The sequence below is a fragment of the Ahaetulla prasina genome, chromosome 3 (genome assembly GCF_028640845.1).
Source record: "Ahaetulla prasina isolate Xishuangbanna chromosome 3, ASM2864084v1, whole genome shotgun sequence".
In the NCBI taxonomy this organism is placed as follows: domain Eukaryota; kingdom Metazoa; phylum Chordata; class Lepidosauria; order Squamata; family Colubridae; genus Ahaetulla; species Ahaetulla prasina.
Genome location: NC_080541.1, coordinates 169,535,056 through 169,560,661, shown reverse-complemented (window position 1 = coordinate 169,560,661; position 25,606 = coordinate 169,535,056). Strand labels below are relative to the sequence as shown.

At 36.3% G+C, this 25,606-nt stretch overlaps 1 protein-coding gene across 1 annotated transcript in view; it reads right to left on the bottom strand.

Annotated features, from left to right (window-relative positions):
• Positions 1-24,102, bottom strand: part of SLC26A8 (solute carrier family 26 member 8) — a 48,380-nt gene extending 24,278 nt beyond the window's left edge. Inside the window, exons 1-12 of the mRNA XM_058176674.1 lie at positions 24,070-24,102; positions 23,785-23,972; positions 21,851-21,990; positions 19,754-19,870; positions 16,293-16,468; positions 13,953-14,117; positions 12,225-12,374; positions 11,319-11,401; positions 9,839-9,986; positions 7,719-7,832; positions 5,392-5,469; positions 1,023-1,118 (exon numbers count right to left, since the gene is read on the bottom strand). Of these exons, the coding sequence (XP_058032657.1) occupies positions 1,023-1,118; positions 5,392-5,469; positions 7,719-7,832; positions 9,839-9,986; positions 11,319-11,401; positions 12,225-12,374; positions 13,953-14,117; positions 16,293-16,468; positions 19,754-19,870; positions 21,851-21,990; positions 23,785-23,972; positions 24,070-24,102 (1,488 nt within the window). The remainder of the gene's footprint in view (positions 1-1,022; positions 1,119-5,391; positions 5,470-7,718; positions 7,833-9,838; positions 9,987-11,318; positions 11,402-12,224; positions 12,375-13,952; positions 14,118-16,292; positions 16,469-19,753; positions 19,871-21,850; positions 21,991-23,784; positions 23,973-24,069) is intronic.
• Between the last annotated feature and the right edge of the window lie 1,504 nt (positions 24,103-25,606).

Here is a 25,606-nt window from a genome sequence, read left to right as displayed (position 1 = left end):
GTTGGAGACCCCTGCACTAAAGCATATCTCAGAGACTAGAGCATTCAGGTGATGGCAAAGAGTCTTTCTAATTAGCCAGAACTCATCCTGCTAGATGAATAGTATTATCTGTACAATAAATACTCTCAAAATTTCTGTGTTGGATAAAATAGGTTCTGAGATTTTATTTCCAGCAGCTTCAGTATAAGTAATGGTCACTTTTGAGGCAAAAAGTGGTAAAAAGCACCAAGCATTTTGCTCATAGCTTATGTTCTAATTCATTTATTTGGAGATATCACTTTCTAGGAGATCAGGAAGAACTGATATGGAGACAGTCAGAAAGTGCTCTTTGGTATCACTGGAGTATTTTGGTCAAGGCTATGATGAATAGGACTAGGAAGTAGATTTCATGAAGCAAGTTGTGAGATCCATCGACTTCCTCATTGGGGATGCTACCTTAGACTAACAACTAAGGCTGGAAATCCAAAAAGTTGAAAAAATTCTGGTTAAAGAAGTGTTGCAATAATATTGCAGCAGTCTACCTAAACTACTGTGTGTTCAAGTCGCAATATGCAATGGGTCTAATCCGAAATGTCAACAACTAACCTAAAAATCAAGGATCTGTCTTCCAATAGCTATTGTGCCTAGACCTGTCCATTAAACTGGAATCTTCAGATAGATTTCAGACATACTTTTAAGTATTAATACACATATTGTAGTATCCTCTAGAAACATAGTTAAAATATTTATCACTGGAAAAAGTACACAATGAAAAAACCAATTAACCTGTTCTCATTTGGTGCCACAGTCTCACCTCAGGCACCTGAAAGGTTTTTCTTTTCTTTTCTTCTCCTTACTTTAGTTTTTATAAAATGTACATTTAGCCTCTATCATCTTACCTAATTTTGCCACATATTCATTCTTCTGATTCCAAGTTACAGGTTATTTGGCATATGATATGATATTCAATGATATGCTAATTAACCTGCTACCTGGTTTAATCTGACTCTCTAGCATGGTTGCACAGATCATGCCAAACTTACAAAATCATATTTATCTTGGTTCCACAGGTAAGGGACATCCATAAATTTTTCAAGAAATGGGAACATGTTGACGAGTACAATGGCAGCCAAAACAGCCTGGGTAAATTAAAAAAATGATACTGTTGCCAATTCTAGATATTATACAAAATATACACAAAATTCTAAACTGTGTAGTAGCAACTAAAAATATTTTCATAGACGTTAATAGTTTGATTAGCAATATCATGGTACTATATACTTTTGCAAAGATTTAGATCTTATCATTATATTTACATACTAGCTGGGCACCTGTGCTTCGCTACAAAACTATGTACTTGGGATTGATAAATTGACACTTGCAGTCTGAAACTTAATGTAGAATGTGTAAGTCTGTAGCATCAGAGTGTGTTAATATAATGTAATTGGCAGTTGCAACGGGTGGGTGGGGGGAGTAGAATGTCCCAGCCCACAGCATCCATCGGTATTCATCTGGCTAGTATCCTGTCAGTGTGTGAGACAGTTGGAGGGGTGTTTGGAAACACAAATAGCATTTGCAAGGAGACAGGAAGGAGGCTGGGCGTGGCTTAGCTCAGCTATTCTGTAGTAAAGCTGCTTGCTGCTGTGAAAGTAAAACTAAAAGTGAAAGTCCTCTGCTTGTGTTTTGCATTTGGAACAGATTTCTTTTGAGGTGGGGAGGGGGAATAGAACTCCTTAGCATCAGAGTGTGTTAATAATAATATACTAATGCTCTGATGGTCATTTTCAAAAATCCTTTCTTAGTGAGCACCTAGAAGCCAAGAGGAACATACGTAGCAAATTTCAGGTTTGTAGGCTTTACGGTTCTGGAGGTTTCTGATTAATGTGTGAGTGGTTTTTGCTTTTATATATATAGATTCTAATTTTCCAGAATTAGGTGAACTCCAGGTACCAAGTTCTTAAAAACATCCTTCATCTATTATTATTATTATTTCTTTTATTCATTAAACATGAAACTCAGTCAACTGAACATTTAAAAATGTGTCACAAATATGAGTGACTGGTGCTAATGGTTGATACGGGTTGCTGCCAGTGTCCTAGGTATCAACCAAGTACCTTCTTAAGATGTACGATGTTCCAAGTAGCACAGTTTTTTGCAGTTCCGCTGGTGTTATTGCAGGAAGCTGCAATTTGTTGATGTATTTTGTAAAATTCTTGGACATGGTATCAAGTGCCCCGATGACAATGGGTATCACTATTACATGATTCATCCATAATTGCGTAGTTTCGATGGCCAGGTCGTGATATTTCGTGATTTTTTTTCAGCTCTTTTTCTTTGACTCTGGCATCTCCTGGTACCACAATGTCAACGTCGTTCTTTTTGTATTTTCAGAGATTTCTATTTTTTTATTTTCTCCAGGGTTTTGGTGTTTTGTTTTGTTTTTTTGTTATACAGGTAGTCGACTTATATTTCCAGTTGGGATTGGACTTCAGACTGTAAGTCGTTATGATAATAAACGGTGGCACTCAGGTGACTGGACCCAATTTTACGCCTTTTTTTGTGATTGTCACTAAGGAGATATTGTAGTTGTATGGCCAAACCCATTCTTTAAAATGGGTGATTTTTGCCAGAAACTAGTGAAAACTGGTGGAACTTAGGAAAAAAAAAACTTTGCAAATGATGGCCATATGACAATAGGATTCTGCAACTGGTCAGAAAGATAAGCCAGTTACCAAGTGTGGTCATGTAACTGTGTGGTGGGGGATGGGGTGGTACAACATTTTACAAGTCTTGTTGAATAGGCCATAAAGCTCCCATTCTGGTCCTGTCATAATTTCAAATGATTTTTAAGCAACTGGTCATAAGTTGAGGACTACCTGTATACACAAAAATATGAAATCACAGCTTCCTGTTCTTTAGCTGGTGTTGGCCTTCATAGGACATAGGACATAGAACATAGTTCTTCTCGAAAAACTAAAATGTCAAAATATATTGATATACTAAAACATATGAAGAACAGTTGCAGGAATTGGGTTTGTCTAGTCTAGTGAAAAGAAGGACTAGGGGTGACCTGATAGCAGTGTTCCAATATTTGAGGGGCTGCCCCAAAGAAGAGGGAGTCAACCTATTCTCCAAAGCACTTGAAGGCAGAACAAGAAGCAATGGATAGAAACTGAATAAAGAGAGAAGCAACTTAGAACCTAGGGAGAAATTTCCTGACAGTAAGACCAATCAACCAGTGGAACAACTTGCCTGCAGGCTTTTAAGAAGGGACTGGACAACCATTTGTTTGGAATGGTATAGGATCTTCTGCTTGAACAGGGGGTTGATCTAGAAGTCCTCCAAGGTCCCTTCCAACTCTATTATTCTAAGAATGTTCTGAGTATATGTACAGATTCAAATACTGTGGCCTTTTGTAATTAACCTATGAAAAATTTATTAATATATGTATTTTCTAATTGCCTTGTAAAATAAATAACTTTTTTTGTAATAAAAAGGAAGTTCTTTGGATAAAAGGAAAAGTGCACAATAAATTCATGTAATTAACCGACTGTTAAATCTTACTTTAAGATTTAGTAAATGGGCATAGGCATTTCACAATAAATAAAACTTTATAAAGGTCATAGACCAAACTCAATGAAAGTTTCAGACAGATAAACATTTATACTCTTAGAATATAAGACAAATAACTATCAGTTATCTCCAAAACTGTTATTCTGCCCATAATACTCATCTTCTGATAGGGTATCCTTGCCTTTAGATAGCAAAATTAGGCAACTATGTAAGTAACCTGGCAATCTCAGACTGCTGTAAAATAACTAATATAAAATGTCTTTGTCTGACTATGGATATTTTTTAGCATCAGCCAAAGTAACTTTTTTCTCACCTTTGGAATAAAACTATAACAAAACAAAAAAACCTTAGAAAACGAAGTTCCCTAGATTCAGTGTGGTCTGAGCCACATAGGCATAATTTCCACAGATAATAGGAGTTTTAATAGGAGTTTTACCAAATTTGTTCTCCAAGATTGCCAAGGGGACAGTAGCAAGAAGGCCCATTGGTAGTTATAATAGTTTTAAAAGGGACGATAGATCATTTTTAAAATCCAAAGTAATTAGATATTTTAAAATAGGTCAGGCATATGTCTCCTTAATTCACTGAACAATTAGAAGAAGGAACCATACAAACAAGATTTTGTGATTATAGCTAAAATCAATAAAATTTTAATTTTAATTTTCCTGTGGAGTTAGGAAAGTTAAAAGTTAGGACATTTCTTGGTCTGATCTACCTGGTGGATCTGACAACTTGAATGAGACATCAGTCTCATTCGAGACAATGTTGAATCCACATACAGACGAGAGGTTGAACAACTAGCCTCCTGGTGCGATCAGAACAATCTGGAACGGAACACATTCAAAACCGTAGAAATAGTGGTGGACTTTAGGAGAAACCCTCCCATACTACCACCTCTTACAATACTAGACAACATAGTATCAACAGAAGAGACCTTCAAGTTTCTAGGTTCTACCATGTCTCACAAGCTAAAATGGACATCCAAAATCAAAAACATCATCAAAAAAGCACAACAAAAAATGTACTTTCTGCGCCAACTCAGTAAGCTGAAACTGCCCAAGGAGCTGCTGATCCAATTCTACAGAGGAATTATTGAGTCTGTCATATGCACCTCTATAACTGTCTGGTTTGGTTCTGCAACCCAACAAGACAGACACAGACTTTAGAGGATAATTAGAACTGCAGAAAAAACAATTACCACCAACCTACCTTCTATTGAGGACCTGTATACTGCACAGAGTCAAAAAGAGGGCTGTGAAAATATTTACAGACCTCTCGCATCCTGGACATAAACTGTTTCAACTCCTACCCTCAAAATGACGCTATAAAGAACTGCACACCAGAACAACTAGACACAAGAACAATTTTTTCCCGAACGTCATCACTCTGCTAAACCAATAATTCCCTCAACACTGTCAAACTACTTACTAAGTCTGCATTACTATTAATGTTCTCATTGTTCCTATCACCCATCTCCTCCCACTTATGACTGTATGACTGTAACCTTGTTGCTTGTATCCTTAAGATTTATATTGATTGTTTCCCTATGACTTTCATTAAGTATTGTACCTTATGATTCTTGATGAACTTATCTTTTCTTTTATGTACGCTGACAGCATATGCACCAAGACAAATTCCTTGTGTGTCCAATCATACTTGGCCAATAAAGAATTCTATTCTATTCTATTCTATTGAGAATTGTCAACTTGTTATAAAAATCCCCCAGGGATATGGAATGTATCAATATTCTGATGACCTGAGTTTTTAAAGAGTTTTTAATTTTCCATTCGGGTACAACATATATATATTCAAATTATTCAGATTTTCACTTTAACTTACATTTGGAAGGTACTGCAAGTAATACCCCAGTTTTAATCCTAACACCAGCATTAAGGAAATTCCAATCAGAGCTGCAAGCTAATTTAAAAAAAAATGACATTAGAAATGTTAACATGATGCTGATAATTCTTTCCCATTTTTTTGTAAGTCAAAATAGGCCACCTAACTCAAGTCTACTTTCAGAACATGTAAGAATGATACGAACCATGTTAATTAATATGATGAAATTTCAACCACCATCACATCAAAAAAGATTCTATTAATTTGATTAAAAAGTCAACTATTGCTTAAGTCCCTGCCAATTCCTTAATTTGACCTTGGATTCCTAAATCTATTCACGACTTGCCTTCAATAAAGTTTACTGTTTTGAAGTTAGATGATCTTGACTTGGACTCAAGCTTTTTTCACTATGCCAGGGATTCTCAAATTTGGAGGTAGGCTATTGTGCAACCAACTTGGAGGGGAGTGAGGCGATTAGTAGATTTTTAAAAATCTGATGAGGCATATTCAGGCAAAACCCATTCCAAGCTTTGCTCCGTTTTCCTCAAAGAAAGTTTTCACAGTACTCATGATTTGGCTGTACAGGCAAAGCAGAAGCATTGTTAAAAACTCCCCCTGCACTTTATTTCTCATTTTGCCTGCCCAAGCCTATAGAAGGCTGGTATGATTAGATCAAAATTTAATTGTTATTAGATACATGGTGTGTTTATTTTTTAGGCTTATTCATTGGAGAAGAGTGTCACATATATTCATTTACCATTTCAGAAGTGATGGTACCCTCAAATTTTGAGAATTTGATTGAACCAGGAAACCATACCCAGACTGCAAAATCCAGGAGACAACTAGATGGCAGATAATATGGCAATGATATTATCTTTAGGAAGGACTCAACAGGTGGATGAAAATGCAAAATCCAGTCTAAACATCTGGGTTATTGGGCAACCAAACATAATAATAATATACAAGGACCTGGTGAAAGCATTAGAATGATTTGGCAAAAGAAAGCAAAGATGGGGTGCCTTGGGTGCAATTCCAAAACATTTGGAGCACCACTTGTACACCATCGGCTTTGACAAAATCACTATCAGTCAACTGAATAGAGTAGAGGCCATTTGAATCTGGAGGGGGAGGGGACCCTCATTTCGGAAGGCAGGTGCTGCTACAAAGAAGGCATGTTTTCCAATAGATGCTATTGTGAAACCAAAGGAACCTGGAGGGCACCATTCCTGCCACATCAGTTCAGCCAGTTTGATGGTGTAACCTTTGGTTGGTATTTTCTATAGCTTTCTACTACAGTCTAGTGATTTTCCAGAGTTTACAATCTAGATATTGTATTTCTTGGTTCAACTTTGGACCGGTTACATACCACCCTACTTATTAGCAAATTCTTGATAATGCGTGACCATGGCCATGGATACCCAAGACTTAACTCGAGATTTAAATCATAACATTTCTTCAAGCCTTTGTGGACTCTCTGTGATGATATCATGGCCCCCCAGGGAGCTGCGACAGTGGTGGGTTGCTCCTGGTTTGCCCGGTTCGGCTCTGCCCACCCGCCCAGACATTATAAAAAACGCCCTATGTATGCGCAGAAGCGCCGCACGCTCATGAAGCGAGCACCTGATCTGCGGACCACAGGTTGAGAACCATTGCTCTATGCTAACTCTTTATTTCTTAATCTATTTATTTGTTTTTAAATCTGTAACATGTAATTCTTGTTACGTTTTTAACATTTATCTAGATGGCAATAGTGTACTTGGTCAACATTTCTTAATTTCAAGGACACAAATGTTACCAGACTTGTTTATTTCTTGGATGAGAGATTAAGGTACATCGCACTTATGAGTTACATTGTGGAGTCAAAAAAATATCTTGAAAGATGACAACTATAAAAACATTTCTGACAGTTGCCAAAAGAAAAACCCCATGTCAACAAAGTCACCAAGAACTGAGCTTGATCTTAAATTCTGGTGTCTTAAATTCTGGTGTCTTAAATATAATTATATTTTACAATAATGCTAATCAAAATTTATGATGGGTCGATTTGCAAACATGTATGTGTCTAAGCAGAAAACCCTAATGGGGTTAAAAAGATTTCTGCCCATGACCTCTGATGCAGACATCTCCACTGAGAGTGATATTAATGCACCAAGGGCAGCCTTTGAAGTGACAATAGAATTTTTCAAATGCTGTAGTTATTTAACCATTTGCTCATGCTAACAAACTCTGTAAAGCATCCCTTTTTTATGGTCCAAACAGCAGAGATAACCATGTTCTAACAAATATACCCACATCTAGATTTCAAACAAGAACTGGATCTAACTCACCTGTGTTTTTCCACCAGTCTTCTCCTGAATAACAGTTGTAGAAATTGCACAGCTGACAGAAAAAGTCTTAAAAAATGAACTGAAGACATTGCATAGCCCAATTGCTATTAAATCCTGTACATGATAAATAGAAATAAACCTCCTGGTATTCAGATTACTGTGTTGTGAAATATAGGGACTACAAATATTTTCCACTAGAAAAAATAAAGATGACAAACTTCAGAATATCAATATATCCTTATCATTTATAACCATAAGATGTTTCTGTTTTAGGGAGACACTCAGTCATTACAGTTAATGTATGACTTAAATCAACAGTCCTTTTTTTGGAAAAATGGCTCCTACTGCTTTCTTGAATATGCTTAGGTTTGCACAATGCCTGCTGCACTCAGAGGAGTCCACAGGAAGTATCAATAGCATCACAATCGTGACCATGACTTCAGCACCCAAAGTCTCATTCTTTTTTACATGCATGCAATATGTATAATGCATGTTCAGAAGGAGGTGGGCTTTAATTGCCAAGTTCTATCTGCAATTGTGATGCTGTTGACACACCACTGGGGGTGCCCCTGGAGGGACTTTTGCCTAATCATGTTTAAAATGTGTACAGTATAGTCAGTGGTGGGATTCAAGTAATTTAACAACGGGTTCTCTGCCGTAATGATTTCTTCCAACAACCAGTTCAACAAACTGCTGAGAAACTTAACAACCGGTTCTCCCGAAGTGGTGCGAACTGGCTGAATCCCACCACTGAATATAGTCCAGTGTTTCTCAACCTTGGCAAGTTTAAGATGTGTGGATTTCAACTCCCAGAATTCCCCAGCCAGCATGACCAAGAACTAGTTTTCTATAAATAGCAATAGCACTTAGACTTATATAGCGTTTGACAGTGCTTTTACAGCCCCTCTCTAAGAGGTTTACAGAGTCAACATATTGCCCCCAACAATCTGGGTCCTCATTTTACCCACCTCAGAAGGATGGAAGGCTGAGTCAACCTTGAGCCTGGTGAAATTCGAACTGCCAAATTGCAGGCATCTAGCAGGCAGCAGATGTAGCCGGCAGTACTGCACTCTAACTACTGAGACACCCCAGCTCTTTTATAGAGAACAAATACGTCTGTTCTAATAGATAAAACCATAATTTTAATGGGCAATTATTTTTGTTGCTGTTGTTACTTTTTGGACTTGTAACTTTGATTTTATGTGTTTTTCAGAACAGTTTAATTGCATTACTGATGCTGTCACACTTTTAATCATGAGCACCCACAGGGACTTAATTTAATTTAGGTCTGCCTGACTCCAAACAACTCGAGGTGGCTTGTGATGTAGTAAATAGATTAACATGCAATACAATTCAAAAGCTAGCCAACAAAAAATAGATAGGAAAGCAGATAAAGCACAAGATGGCAAATCTAGCCCTGATGTGGGAAGAGCCAGGTCTTCAAACGCTCTGGGAAACTAATACTATGAGAGCCACCTGGATATCGGGGGGAGCTTCATTCTGGGGGCAGGCCCCACAACAGAGGCGGGCATACCTCTTGGATCTGAAAAGATGACACTGTTTAATTGAAGGGATCCAAAGTGTGCCAACCCTGTTAGTTTGTATTGGCTGGACAGAAATCACGCAGGAGATGATATACATTCCTTCAAATTAGAAGTGCTATGCCACATAGTCCTTTATAGGTCAAAGCCAGCACCTTGAATCACAACCAGAAACATAGCGGATAATGCAGGCTGGTCACTGCCCATGCCGCTGTATTTTAGACCAACTGAAGCTTCTGAGGATTGCTCCACATAAAGCACATTAGTGACTAGGGCATGAATGACTGTCTGGAGTGTCTCCTGATCAAGAAAAGTGTGCAACTGGTACACTAGAGGAAGCTATGCAAAGGCTTTTAACCGATCAGTTAAATTAGTGAAGAATGGCTTTGTTTTTCATATTTATCTCAATGTGTCCCAATGTATCTTTAATGTCCTTGGAGACAAATAGTGACTACAGAGTTGCATGCCTTCCACAGACCCTGGAAATCTATGGAAAAGGATATTTAATTATAATTTCTTTATTCTCCCAGAGCTCCATCAATTTCTCGAAGCTTCTGCCTTGCAATATATAACTATTACCTGAGTGTGTCTGATGTGATAGTTGTGAATACTTGCATACTTCTTTCCCACAAAAATGAGAAGGAAGTAGCTTACTATTGCCAGAGATGAAGCATGTAATATAATTTTGTCCAGTTTTGAGAAGACAGGTAGTGAAGGATTCAGAAACCTGAAACAAAAGAGATGCTTCAGTATAAAGAACATCCTTGAGCACTTTGATTAGGATATACAAGCTATAGTTCTATTTATTTACTGACTTACTACCATCTCGTTCAACCCACAATTTTGTGCACCAAGGAAGTGGTGCTAATAATAAATATGTGCTTGCTTGGATTTCAAACATTTAACTTTATGTACTTATTGTTAGCTATCTTAGAAACTCTTTCTGAAAATTAGGACAAATAACCTTGATTAAAAGTTTAAATTGAGCAATGGACAATATTTTCTCCATCAGAACATAGAAAGCTTGGGCAACCCTTTAAATTTGATCTCCAAAGTGTGCTTTGGATAGTGAACGCAACACCACTCTGTACTCAATAAAGCAGTTGACTCTTTTCCAGAGGTCACACAACTGCCATGTAATCCTGGAAAGGAGAGAGTTTAAGTTTTAAGGAGTTACACAGGCATCCCCATGTCCTCCAAAGCAACATTCAAAGATCAAATTTGAGATTCCTTCCCCTAATTTCTTATTTCTACTTGTCTTTGTATTTTACATATGAAATGAAATAATAATAAAAAGAAATTTTGACATTCTGCACAGTACTAAAGAGTCAATTTAGAATTGCCAGAACTGTGACATGAACGGCAAATAAATCTGATAAGTAAAATAAAATAATACATTATTACTTTTAGCTCATTTTAAGAAATGTGCAGTAATTATAGCTCTTTATCAGAGGTGGGTTTCAGCAGGTTCTGACCAGTTCTGGAGAAACTAGTAGTAGAAATTTTGAATAGTTCAGAGAACCGGTAAATACCACCTCTGACTGGCCTGCCCCCATCTATTCTCTGCCTCCCGAGTCCCAGCTGATCGGGAGGAAATGGGGATTTTGCAGTAACTTTCCCCTGGAGTGGGGAGGGAATGGAGACTGTACAATATCCTTTCCCTGCCATGCCCACCAAGCCACGCCCAAGCCATGGCACGCCCACCAAGTCACATCCACAAAACTGGTAGTAAAAAAATTTGAAACCCACCACTGTTCTTTATGAATACTGGTGGTCTATACATGATACTGATGGCTAGAATAAGCTTTCAGGTTCATGCGTTGGCAAATGTTTCATAGGAATTTGAAGCTGGGGTATTATTACCAAGTTCTTTACCCAATTCTTCAACTTCAACATTATTTCCTTTCTTTTTTCTTATTTCATTATTTTGATTTTTTAAATTTATTATTTGTTCTTCCTTTTCTCCCCCCTGCATATCTTACCCTGAAAGGGAATAGTATGATAAGTACATATTTATACATGTATGAAAAATACATAGTATTAGATTTAGATTACATACTTGTGGGGAGTCATTGTAAAAACTCCCTGACTAGATTCAGCATGTAGATGAGTTTGGGTAGAAAGCATTGTAAATACAATAATCTGTAAAAGAAAAACAATGCACTCTATATTATTTAAGAGGAATATTATTTATTTAAATTTATTTCAGTATTACATTTGTATACCCTCAAATTCAGTTTTGATTAATGGCAATTACAAGGTCAATATATACCTTGGCATTATGGACTAATAATTGTCCTGCTTTAGCCAGATATTGAAATAGATTCTAATAATATTCAGTGGTATAATGTCAAACAAGGAAGACTTTTGATTAGTTACCACAAACAGTAGGATACAATCACCAGTGCAACGATTAGTATTGTGGAGGGGGGGAGGGGAGTTTCATGGTCAGAAAAGGATTTTCCCCCACAGCAAGTTTCACTGATACTGAAATTTAAGGAAGAATGTTTAATGTTTAAATCTCCACTTCCCAAGAATGCATTTCTAAGGACAATAGACCATAACAATATTAGATAAAATTGGGTTTTATCTGAATCGTAGACAAAATGTTCTTACTGTCTCTGCAGTGAAGGCAAAGAAGGGATGGTGTGGTGTCCCCTGAATTTGAGGTATGCAATAAAACAAATTCCTCTGTTTTATCAGAGGACCTGAAGTAAATTATAATAAGGGACAATGCTTCTTTCAGATGCAGTGTTTCCTTATTCTTCTTTGTGGAGATCCTAAGGTCAATATAATATAACCAAAATAAAAGAGTAGCAAAATTCTTAAAATTCAGTTCTGTACTAAAGAAACACAATGTTTGAAGGAAACTGTTTCATGGATCACTCTATGACTTCAAGTCATTTACAAAACTGTGACTTTGGTAGCATAAATGTAATTTTGTTGAAAAATGTCAGATATTTACCAAAACAAGCTCCATTGGAAACTCAATAGGATAGTGTTTGTAAGTTATTTTAATGCATTTGCCGACCCTCAGCAATAGTAAAGAAAGCAAAAACAGCAGGATACTAGTGGAATTTGCTTTAGGAAGACCCATGCAGTAGTATACCAAATTCTGAAAAAAAGAAAATGTCAGCAAAATGTTAGTTTGCTGCAAATAGTATCAAGGTAAACATCAACATAGTTTTTTAAATGACATAGTTTTTTGCTTCAGAAATAAATATAGATGCCTATCTCACACACATGATTGGGAGGCTTACAATTAAATCAATACTAACAACAACAACAAAACAACAACCACCGAAACATACAATTTATTAACATCGCAGTACCAGGAGATGCCAGAGTCGAAGAAAAAGAACTGGAAAAAATCATGAAATATCACGACCTGGCCATCGAAACCACATGGCTGTGGATGAAACAGTGATACCCATTGTCATTGGGGCACTTGATGCCATGTCCAAGAATTTTATAAGTTACATCAACAAATTGCAGCTTCCTGCAATAACACCAGCAGAACTGCAAAAAACTGTGCTACTTGGAACATTTTACATCTTAAGAAGGTACTTGGTTGATACCTAGAACACTGGCAGCAACCCATATCAACCATTAGCACCAGTCAATGGTATTTGTGATGCATTTTGGAATGTTCAGTTGACTGAGTTTCACGTGTAATGAATAAAGTAAATACTACTACTACTACTACTACTACTACTACTACTACTAATAATAATAATAATAATAATAATAATAATAATAATACAAACAAGACTATTTTATTTTAAGAAGATACTTGGTTGATACCTAGGATGCTGAAAGCAACCTGTATCAACCATTAGCACCAATCAGTAGTATTTATGATACAATTTTAAATGTTCAGTTGACTGAGTTTTATGTTTACTGAATAGAAGAAGAATACAAACAAGACAAATGTTGAAAATAATTAAGAACTAAAAACTATTTCATGGGTTCCACGCCACTCTTTAATCCCTGAGCCAGATAGCAAAACTAGGTCTTCAAGCCCTTCTAGAACAGGGGTCTCCAACCTTGGTCTCTTTAAGACTTGTGGACTTCAACTTCCAGAGAACTCCCAGAACTCTGGGAGTTGAAGTCCACAAGTCTTAAAGGGACCAAGGTTGGAGACCCCTGTTCTAGAAGGTTCCTCTAGAGGCCAGCCTATCCTGGGGGTAATTATTTTCCCTAGGGCAGCAGAGTAGGCCCTCATCCTGGGTCCTACCAGATGACACTACCCCTTGGATACATACTACCCACAACTAGTTTCTCCTGCTGAACCTAATGGGACAAATAAATGCCACTCTGAAGAGGTCGTCCCTCAAATAACCTGACCCTGGTAGTGAAGACCCTTATGCTATATTTATTTTATATTATTTAGAAGTTAAGTCCCATCATGTTTAAAGGGAGTTGATTTGTCTTCAATGTTTTAAGAAAGACAATGGCATGCCATAAAGAAAATTAATAATGCCTAAAAATGGGGAACTTAGGTCTCTGGTGAGAATTGCAATTCCTCGTGTGTGTTGTGACCACTTGTTATTATATCTTTACAAATGAAGGAATTTGATAAAACTTTTAACTAGTATCTTTCACTCTTCATGGGAAATACATTAATAATGACTTCTACTTCTCCCCATTCTTGTCGAGAAACAGGAAAGTTAAAAATAGTGGCTTTACTCACATAAAAAAATGACAATGGGCCTGAATGAAAATCAATTACAATTCCAAAGATGAAAGAGAACTGTGATATAACCACATGTAATGCTGCTGCTGTAAGGTAAGCATTCATGAGACTCTCTGAGACATATGTTGTGACAAATCCCAAGCCAATGATGCCTAAAAGGAGCTGGAAGGAACAAAAGAGATATTAAAATAGAAAAATGGGCTTTTAAAGAAAACATAAACCTCTATTTGCCACAATAGCTGTCCTATTTCTGCAGGAGTTTGCTTTTTTATACACCTGAAATTTAAAGAAACTATATTATTTTTCTAAAACCCAAGTGAATATTTTGCAAGGATAGAAGTATTGTCGAATGCTTCTGTTCTTGAAGGTTTCAAAATATTTCTAGGAGGACAACCAGATTCTGTAACAGCTTTGTTCCAGTGGTGAAATCCAATTTTTTTTACTACCGGTTCTGTGGGCATGGCATGTTGGGCATCATGTGGCTTGGTGGGCCTGGCAGGGAAAGGATACTGCTAAATCTCCAGTCCCACTCCACTCCAGGGGAAGGATTCTGCAAAATTCCCATTCCCTCCCCACTCCAGGGGAAGGATATTGCAAATTCTCCATTCCAACCTCACTCTGGGGCCAGCCACAGGTGGCATTTGCCGGTTGTCTGAACTGTTCAAAATTTTCACTACCGGTTCTCCAAACTACTCAAAATTTCCACTACTGGTTCTCCAGAACCTGTCAGAACCTGCTGGATTTCACCCCTGCTTTGTTCCCTATGCCATCCGTCTGGTAAACTTGCAGGATTCCTTTTTCTTGCCATGTATATGTATACATCCGAACTAGACTGTGTTGTTTTCTGTGTCGTATAATTTATGTGGGTATATGCATAATTTTCTATTTATTTATTTATTTTGTCATGTTTATGCAGTGTATACCAGAGATGGTGACCCTTTGAAAGCTGTAGGCAACCAAATTTCATTTTAATGTATGCAGATTAATGTATATTCAAAGTGACAATAAAGTTATTCTAAGTCTAAATCATCTGCTTTATGCCTCCAAATCAGTGGTGGGTTTCTACCAGTTTGAGAGAACCGGTTTGGGAGAACCGGTGGTGGCGGTGGCTGGAGGCTCTGCCCACCTGCCTGGACGTCATCACGGACGCTCTGTGCCATGTGTGAGTGAAGCAAGCACACATGCACATTCCCGGTTTTGAACCAGTAGCGAAGGTAAGTGGAACCCACTACTGCTCCAAATTAGTCAATGTTCTGAGATAAACTGAAGTCAGAGGCCAGTAGCTCTTCCTGGCCTTCATTACCAAAAAATATAGAAACAAGATTGGTGAAATTTCACCAAAGAACAATTATCTTGGGTGAAATCTTTAGGAGTTTTCATGCGAAGTAATTGAAACCTTGCATAATTCTGCTGAACTCTTGAATGTTTTCAATGTCTTCAGGCAAAATATCAGCAGATTTTAGGAATCTTCTGAATTTCAGCTTTTATGCAAGGTGAAATGTTTCTGGTTATCAGACAGAATAATTCCTGTTTTTTTACTCTCCTTCTTAACTTCTTTAAGATCTAATTCTTAACCCTAATATAAAATACAGTGGACAAAGAATAAAAAATAAATGATATTTTAAAAGCAGTAGAAATGTTGTATAAAGCCAAATAATTTACTTATTTTTTCAGTACATCAGAACCAAAAATAAAAACATTACTGAAAAGTATTGGTGCAGAATTAGTATAGAATTTTCATGCATTAAAAAAAGAACAATGGAGTCTAAAAATATTAAGATTTTAGCAAGTCAGTTGAGAATTACTTTATTACACTCATCATACAGTCCTATACTTATTCACTCAGAGGGAAAGTTTACTCAGGTAAGATTTAACTTTCATTCAACTTTTGCATTCAAATACATATCATATTACATGTTACTGAATTTTTATTCTGTCTTTGAAAATACCAAGAGTTCCCATTCTCTGTGAGATGAGATGGAGGGAACTTAAAAGTTCTGCATTCTCTGCCAGAAATCCCACCTCTATAGAATCAGTTACTCTCAGAAATCAGTATCCTTGTCACTGTTATTCAGAAAACTCTTCAAGACCTAAGTGTTTATGCAGATATTTGAGGATTAAGGAGTAAATGGAGTATATACCTGGGATGTTTGAGATTGCTGTTCATTATTGCTTTATTGCTATTATTGACACACACACACACACACACACACACACACACACACACACACACACACACAGTATTATTAACTTAACTGAAGTGGCATTAAAACACTTAAAATAAATAAATAAAAATATGGTAAGAAAAAGAAATGATAGTTCAAGCGTGTATCCTACCTGAATAATCCCAACTAAAAATGTAGTAGATGCAGTGAGACTTACTGCTTCCAAATAATTCCGCATAAAATTTTCATCAGAAACATTGGCCAAAGTGTTATTAATTGGGAACTTTATTCTGAAATTAAGACTGCTCTGAAAATTTGCTGCCATTGCATTCAGAATGCTGAAAGAACCTGTTGCCAAAAAGCAAAAATTCAAGATAAAAGCCAAAGCCAATATAAATTCAACTACCATATTAATTGTCACAAAGTAATTCTCACAATTTCTCTAAAGATCTTAAAGTATAAAATGTTTTCTGAATACCAGTTTAGTCTAGGGTTAAACCACCAAGCTAGAAACCAGGAGACTGTGATTTCTAGGGCCGCATAATGCATGAAAGCTGGCTGGGTAATTCTGAGGCAGTCACTCTCTCTCAGCTCAAATCAGCTCACAGGGTTGTTGGGGCAAAATAGGAGGAGGAAGTACTGTTGGTTATGTTCACTGTCTTAACTTATTTATAAAAAATAATAAAGGCAGGATATAAACAAATCAACAAACCAGTGGTTGGTTTCAAAAATTTTACTGGTTCTGTGGTTATGGCTTGGTGGGCATGGCATGGCATGGCTTGGTGGGCGTGGCAGGGGAAGGAGACTGTAAAATCTCCATTCCCTCCCCAATCCGGGGGAAGGATACTGCAAAATCCCAATTCCCTCCCCACTCCAGGGGAAGGATACTGCAAAATCCCCATTTCCTCCCGATCAACTGGGACATGGGAGGTAGAGAATAGATGGGGGTGGGGCCAGTCAGAATTTTTACTACCGGTTCTCCAAACTACTCAAAATCTTCGCTACCGGTTCTCCAGAACTGGCCAGAACCTGCTGAAATCCTCCTCTGCAACAAACCAACAGATATTCTCTGCATATTATTTCTTTTAGTATTCTGATGTCAGAAATTACATCACTGGGCACTCAACAACAGTGATGCTCAAACCATGGTCCATAAATCACCACAAGAAAGATTCACCAGATTTACAGGAACTCTGTTAACCCTTGCCAGCTGGCTAGAGCCTGATCCTAACCCAAGCATACCCGAGCCCAACTCATGTTCAGCATTCATTAACCATTAATGCTAAATTGTTCTTCTAAACTGGTATCATATAACTTTTATTTCAATCAAAGAAATTTCAATTGATTTATGGGGTTTAGAAACGAGTGACACCCAATTAGGTACTACACTTTTTAATATCTAGGCTCAAGACACAATCCTGGGCATCTACAAGTCTGGTGGCTTTCATCAAAATAAGAAAGTGATATGATGCTCTAATGCCACAAGCTGTGTAACTTTTTGATGTACAGGTCACAATATACCTATAAATGAGCAGTGCTTGTGTCATGATGGCATGACATTGGTTTCATCAGACTGACTGATTTGACATCTCTCCCTGCAGAAAGCACTGGAAACACTTTTGGCAATAAGGAGTATGAGACTGATATCTTCTCAATCCTAACCTGTCTTGGTTTCTATAACGTATCAAAACAATTGTTTAAACTGCTTTCATTTTCACAATTTTAATGTTTTTGAGAGTACTTTTGGTGTCACTTACCATCCTGGGTTATTATTTGTTTGCAAAACTGACATACAATTGGTTCATGGACACACAGAAATGATAATATAGCAATACGAGCATTGAAATTTAGAAAACTCGTAATAGGGAACAGATCTTTAAAAATGTTACTGACTGTGCATCTAGATAAGCTATGCTAAGTGGAACTGTGATAGCACATAAGCAGTATGGAAACCATAAACAGAAAATAAACTGATGAATATTTAAAAATAAGATTTCATTGGCTAGAGATGCATTTCCCTTTAGGGCATGTAACTTGTCAAATGATGCCCTAAAACTGCAAAATTGTTATTATATGACATACAGTACATAGAATAATTCAAATGATCATATTTAATTTGGGGTTACATTTTAGACTAAAAAATTCAGTATAACTTCAAAAGGTTTTTTAACATAAAGAGATTGGGAAGATATACACAAAGGAATTGTAATGATAATTTTATTTGCTGAAAAAAAATGAATTTCCATTCTCTTGAAGGAAAAATACAGGGTACTTTTGTTTAATAGGATGCTCGCTATCTTTTTCAGTATTTATTTATGGCCCATGAAATGCCACTGGTCTATCAGAAAGAATTAATCATTTACAATTTGATTCATTATTAACAGTCACCAATATCTAATAAATTAGCAGTATTTAGCTGTTAAGGGCTCAAGAAATTTGGAATTATAAAATCCCAGAATAGGAAAAGGCATAAAGAAGTCTTCTATAACTTACACTTATTATTTTATATCCCATCTTGTGGAAAGTAGAGGACATATATATGGAGCTGAATTGGTTCTAAACTGAAAATAGTTCATTTGCTAGAAATATTGTAAGGTCATCCCATTCATCTCAATAAATCTTGTTTAAAAAAACTCTATCAGAAATGTGCCTGATGAACAATCACTTCTGGTTTTCAGACAGCTGCCAGAAAGACTGACAGGTCTATTAACTAAGGCACAGCAGAGTGGAAATGAGAGTAGAAGTGTGTATATAGCTTTCTTTTCTCTTCCAAAGTATAAGGGTTGAAGTTGGCAAAGCAAGAGTCAGTCATCTCCTAGGCTAGAGGATTATATAAACATTTCTCAGTTACCCAAGTCCGATAAATCAAGTATTCATTACCTTAGAAAGAACATAGGGAAAAGCCTAGAATTTGCAACAAAATTATATACAAAGGCTCTGACTTTGTTATACTGCAATAGTCAATCAACTATTGTGTTTAAAACTTCATTTTTGTTTTGGAAAACAGATGCTCATCTAGCCAAGTTATGTCTGAGAATCTTTTGCCAAATCAAGAGAAGTTAAGTATTTGGCGAGCTGTGATTTGCTGTTGCACTCTGCTATCAAGCCTGAAATAGAGGTGTTTTTAGAGCATGGAAATGGTAAGAGACCCACTTTTACCAGCAATTATGTCTGGATTTCAGAGAAGAGCCTTTACAATTTATTTCCTTACACAGTGATTACGAAGAGAAATTACAAAGAGAGAAATCATTTATTTAACTTCCAAATTTTTACAAATAAACTCATCTGTTTAAATTGAAAGAAGTGTAAAATATTGCTAAGACAAGAATAATGGAGAACTTACAAGAATCATGATTTTGCCATAAAACTAATCGATTGAACAGATAAATCAAACTTCATATAGCCGCTTTTTAAAAATATTTACACAGTTTTCTTTAGCTTTGTGAATTATTTGATGACAGATAATAAAAATATGGTATTAACAGAAGATTTAGAGATAAATATGAAATAAAAGTCAGAGTTTGAAAGTATAAATTAATAAAAATATTTTTTTAATAAGTCAGTATATCACTTCTAATGACAAATAATCCCATGTATCTTTAAATGGAATGAACAGATAGCAATAGTACTTACCAATAGACAAATGTTGTGAAGTTCCAAATATAACATATATTAAAGAGCAGCAAAATGCAGAATAAAAATTATTGATAACTGGAATTGGTAATCCGGTTAATGCTATTCCTGATAATCCTATAAGGAATGCATATTTTAAAATAGACTCTCAAAACTGATACAAAGCAAACATTTCATTGCCCATTTGTAGTGAAGGAAAAGCCAACCTGCCCTATTTTATTATAACTTCTTATTCAAATAAATAATATGTTATCCATTTGACCTTTCTGTAAAAATCTATAACTCTGGGGGACGGGAGGGCAGAGAAGAGGACAACCAATGACAATCACTACTTTACTGGAAGACCTGAAAGACTAGGCTGAGGACAAATTATAGTCATTAAGAATCCATTCCAACTTGATGGCCCATGATGAGTCAATCAATCTTCATATGGCACTGTTTTCTGGGGAAAACAGAAAGCATCTACTACTGGTATGATGTATCTAAGTTAAAAGCTTTTTTTCCTCTTCTAAATCTCTCTGAATGTTGCCTATATCTTTCCTTCCAAGTAGCTTGCTAATGACACATAAAGGGAGATCTAAGCAGCCCAATTACTGTATTTTCTTATGTTCTTCCAGTACTGGGCAAAGGGCAAAACTGTGGCAGATGAGTGATGAATACCAGAGGCGGGGCTGGATCGGAGCAAGTTTTTAATTATTTTTTCTTTTCTTGATTATTTGCAAGCCTGGAATAGCTCAGAATGATTGGCTAGCTGAAGGAGCACTTTGGACACAGATAAGATTTAGACTCAGATATTCACTTAATCATGAAAACCCATCAGTGGCCTTGGATATATCAATGTCTAGGAGAATAAAATAGGCAAACCCTTGACTGGAAAAAGGGTAGAATGTAAACATGTTAGATGTAATAAAATGTGTGTTAGTGCTATGACTACTACTACTACTACTACTACTACCGATATTACTAGAGAAAAGTAAGTATGGTCCTGAAATAATATTTTATATGTCAGCAGTTGTTGGAGAAAAGAGGGACAAGGGAATGGTGTTCCATGCCTACCACTGACTCAAGTTAATTGGAAGGCAGCAATTTTTATTTTCATTAGAACTAGAATTAAGAACCAATCATATTTCTGGTGACCTTGCCAGAAACCTTGATGATCGTAAGATGAAAAGTACAATTAGTGGGTCCAAACTATATTGTTCCTGCTGCTGTATCTGGAATACAGCAGACAAAGATTTTTTTTTCCTATGGTACGGATTCTAATGCATCATAGGCTACATACAGATGTTATTTAATAATATATGACCAAATCTTGAAGCAGCCCTCAACTTACAACTGTTCGTTTAGTGACAGTTCAAAGTTACAAAGGCACTGAAAAAAGTGACTTATACTGTTTTTCACTTACGACTACCCTGTGGCCACATAATCAAAATTCAGTTGCTTGGCAACTGACTCATATTTATGACGGCTGCTTACCTTTTGAGACCCTTTGACAAGCAAAGTCAATGGGGAAGCCAGATTCACTTTATAACCATGTTATTAATTTAACAACTGCAGTGATTCATTTGACAACTGTTTTTAGAAAGTTCGTAAAATGGGGCAAAATTCACTTTTTTTTTTTTTTGCATTTATATCCCGCCCTTTTCCGAAGACTCAGGGCGGCTTACACTATGTTAGCAATAGTCTTCATCCTATTTGTATATTTATATACAAAGTCAACTTATTGCCCCCAACAATCTGGGTCCTCATTTTACCTACCTTATAAAGGATGGAAGGCTGAGTCAACCTTGGGCCTGGTGGGACTAGAACCTGCAGTAATTGCAAGCAGCTGCTGTTAATAACAGACTGCATTAGCAGTCTGAGCCACAGAGGCCCCAACTGTCTCGCTTAACAACAGAAATTTAGGGATCAATTGTGGTCATAAGTCAAGGACTATCTGTACCAGAGGCTGTTTTTCTTATCTGAGTCCAAACACCATATGCTCCTCTTTACTATAAAAAGAGCTTCAGCCTAGGATACATGTCACATGTGGAAAAGACTGGAAAATTATCCACCTTGAAAGCTTTTAAACAGAAAATGAGAAATGGACTAACTTACCTTGGAAAACCTGAACCATCCCTACACTGATGCCAGCGTGTAAGTCTCTTAGAATCCATTCAGTAATGCGATAAGTATAAAGCCAGTTTAAAATAGGAAACATCTTGAGTATAAAATTCTTGAACCGTGCACATGAGAATCTGAAATAAGATTGTATAGAAAGCCAATCTTTTATCTGGTTAAAAAAAGGCGCAGTTGTTTCTATGATACATAGTGAGGCAATCTTTAAACCAATACGATACTCTTGTCAATCATCAGCAATGTATGTTTTTGTTAAATAATAGCCAAATGTATAATTCAGATTAAAATCCTATGTACACTTCCCTCAAAGTGAGACCTGTTAAACATAATGAAAACCAATTTCTGAGCAAAGACATATGGGATTGCGCCAAATGAGAATACTTTTAAAATGACATGCTTGTATTCCATTCTAGTTATATTTATTATGTCTCATTATTTTGATACCGCTTTTCTGCTAAAATTTAGTTTTTTAAAATCATGAACTATAAACTACACTATCATAGCCAACATTAATTCAAGATTAATTCTTTAAAGACTTCTGAACACATATCTTCTAAGTCAATCTTTCTAAATGTAATAAATCCTAACAAATCTTGTTATTTTATAATGTTTTTATGTTCTCCTAAGCAGGAATTCTTCAGTCTCTATGGTGTATGAGAGGAAAAAAATAAAGTGTTTATAGAACCAATAAACACACACACACATACACACACACACACACACACAGCCTTTTTCCAGGTTTCAACACCAATCAGACAACTCAGACTTGTGGCCTACAAGTTGCAGCAGTTGCAGAGGACTATCTGTACACATTCAGTATTTACATTCACCAAGATCATTGCTGACACTGAGGCCAATAACTCAGATTGAGATTGAAGTACAACTTTGCAATTGGACAGCCAAAGGGACAGCTGCACCTGTCCTACAGGTGCCACTGCAGCCAGGGCAAGATTGGAGTTTGCACTTCCCCGTATACTTCTTCTCTCTGCCACTGCTGCACCTCCTCCTTGCTACCAGTGGTAGCTCCCTTGGTACTATTGTAGGGACTAGAGATTTTTATTTCTGTGTATGGAAAGACTTCCAATGCTGTGGCCTCCAGGTGAATTAACCTGTCTTAATGTGGCATTTGGAAGAATTGAGTTCTAGATCCCTGGTGTAGATACTCCTTCAAGGCAAGTAAGCACTTTATGTTCCCAAATTGGGCCTGAGCTTGGTGGAATCTAATAATCTACATTAATCAGAACAATTGGAGCTGGAAAACCACATGTTCCCAAGCATACACTGTAAGCCGCCCTGAGTCTTCGGAAAAGGGCAGGATATAAATATATATTAAAAAAATCATACCTAGGTATATCTTGGAAGCATGCCAGCAATTGTCCAATAGAGAATCAGTTTAGAATAGAATAGAATAGAATTTTATAGAATTTTATTGGCCAAGTGTGATTGGACACACAAGGAATTTGTCTTGGTGCATATGCTCTCAGTGTACATAAAAGAAAAGATACGTTAAGGATTAACAACAGATTTTGAAGTAAGCAACTGCAAATTCTGCCTCACTCAATGTAGCTAATAAAAGGATAGCACTCTGACATTGTGATATGTCAGCAATGGTACTCTGATGTGATCTATTTTAAATTGGAACTAGGTTCTTCCACATATTTTCACATATTTTCCATGTATTTTCCACCGTTGTGACTCTTCTCTTCATTACTGCATTTTTATTACATCTGACTTATTGGGCCACTGGGGCTAATTTAGCTTTACATAAAAGAGAAGAAACTGTGCACAGGTAAAGTCTGTAAACAATGATAAGCGTTTCTAATAGCAAAAGAAAATTGGGGTTTATAGTTTGACCTAGAAACATAACAAAGCAGTCAAGTGTGGAGAGGAACAAACTTCCTGACTAATCTTACCTGCATTGGATCTTTCGTCCAGGTTTAGGGCTTTCAGATTCCTTATTGAGCTGGGAATATCTGTTTTGGTCATGCTCTTGTTCAAATTCTTCTTCATTGTACACCTTTCTGTTGATGTTATATATCAACCTTAGTGGCACTCTCTCATTGATAGTATTTGTATCTGGCTCCATTTCATTATATTGATCCTGACATTTTAAAAATAAATCTATTAAATTGGAAGAACATTTTATTTTGTTTCCTGGCTCACAATACTTCTGAAACTCAAAAGGCTCATGTTCAAACAGAATGAGGCTGGTTCTTATCGATTAGCCTCATGGTAACTATGTAATGTCTGTTTTCAGAATAGGTAAACATTCAGTAAAGAAAAAAATCACTGGTGAAGTCTCCGACACAATTTAAAACAAAGGATTCACCACTGGAACTCTCCTATCTTTTATGCTTTTTCTTTTTTTCTTATTTATTTAATGCAACGTGAAATTTTAATGCAATGTTAACTTTTATATATTTTTTCTCTTAATCTGAAGGAAATTCAGAAATGGGTCTTCTCTGAGCCAAAGTATGCAGGTTATGTGAGAAAGAAACCCGCCCAAAAACTATTACCTGTTTGTTTATTTGTTTGTTTATGAAATTTATATTGCCACCAATTCGCATATGGTGACTCAAGGCGGCTTACAAGAATATAAAAACCTCATATAAAACTAATAAAAGAGAGAATCATACAATAAATTAATAAAATAATATAATAAAATAACCTCCCGCCCTTCGCCCCAGTGACAGCACATCACACGAGCCATTTAATGGGCTCTATCCCGCTCTTTATCCCCTTTTCCTCAGAACTAATAATCATTCTTAGTTAATTTGAGAATAATTTGAGAGGAAGAGACAATCCTGGCAAGAAACCACTGTCAGAACTATGCAATGTAAGGATAGTTTTAAGTGTTGCTAAAAATGTCTCTTGCTAGCTGTTATGTGATATTACAAAAATTGGGTTAATTGACTTTGAGTCTTTCTCCACTTTGACTCAACATGGCACAAATACTGGCAACATCTGCCATATCCTCATGGTATTATTTTATCTGCTTCCTAGCTTATTAGTGAACCACCTGTTAAAAGATTACATTTCAATTTCCTACTCAGCATAAGAAAACAAGGTGACTCATTAGGACACAACAAATAAGGAATCAAAGAGATTTTTATAAAGTAAGAACTGTCGAAATACATACTGATTTAAGATGATGAAATGAATGATGCAATACAATTGACATAAATTTAGAACATTTTATATGGCATGAGGGAAGAAACACTTATAGTTAAATAAATGATTAATTGATCAAAATACTGGGATATATATTAGATTGGTAAAATGTAAAATTTGATAAATCCTACGTTATGAAGATGGTGAAATTGCACAAAAGACTTGTAACCAACCAACCGACACACTGTTTGCATTTCTATTGAAGATGTTTTTATGTATGTTTGTCCCAAAAATTTAATTTAAAAAAAAAAAAAGAAATACAAAATCAAGATGAACATACTGGACATACCAGAAAAAGTCATTTTTGTAATGTTGATTTGTTTGTGAGATCTATCTCCTACCTTTCCATGAAGACCTCAAGGGGATATACTTAGAATTCTGCTTTTCCAGGAATAACAAAGCTGCTTAAAGTAAGCCACTGGTCCACAGTTACTCAGTGAGCTTCCCTGGCCAAGGATGGACTTGAACCTGGATCTTCTCAGTTCCAATCCAACACATAAATTACTATACAACCACACACTGTATTATATTGTTTGGCTTTTCATATTTTCTTTTCGTCCTTCA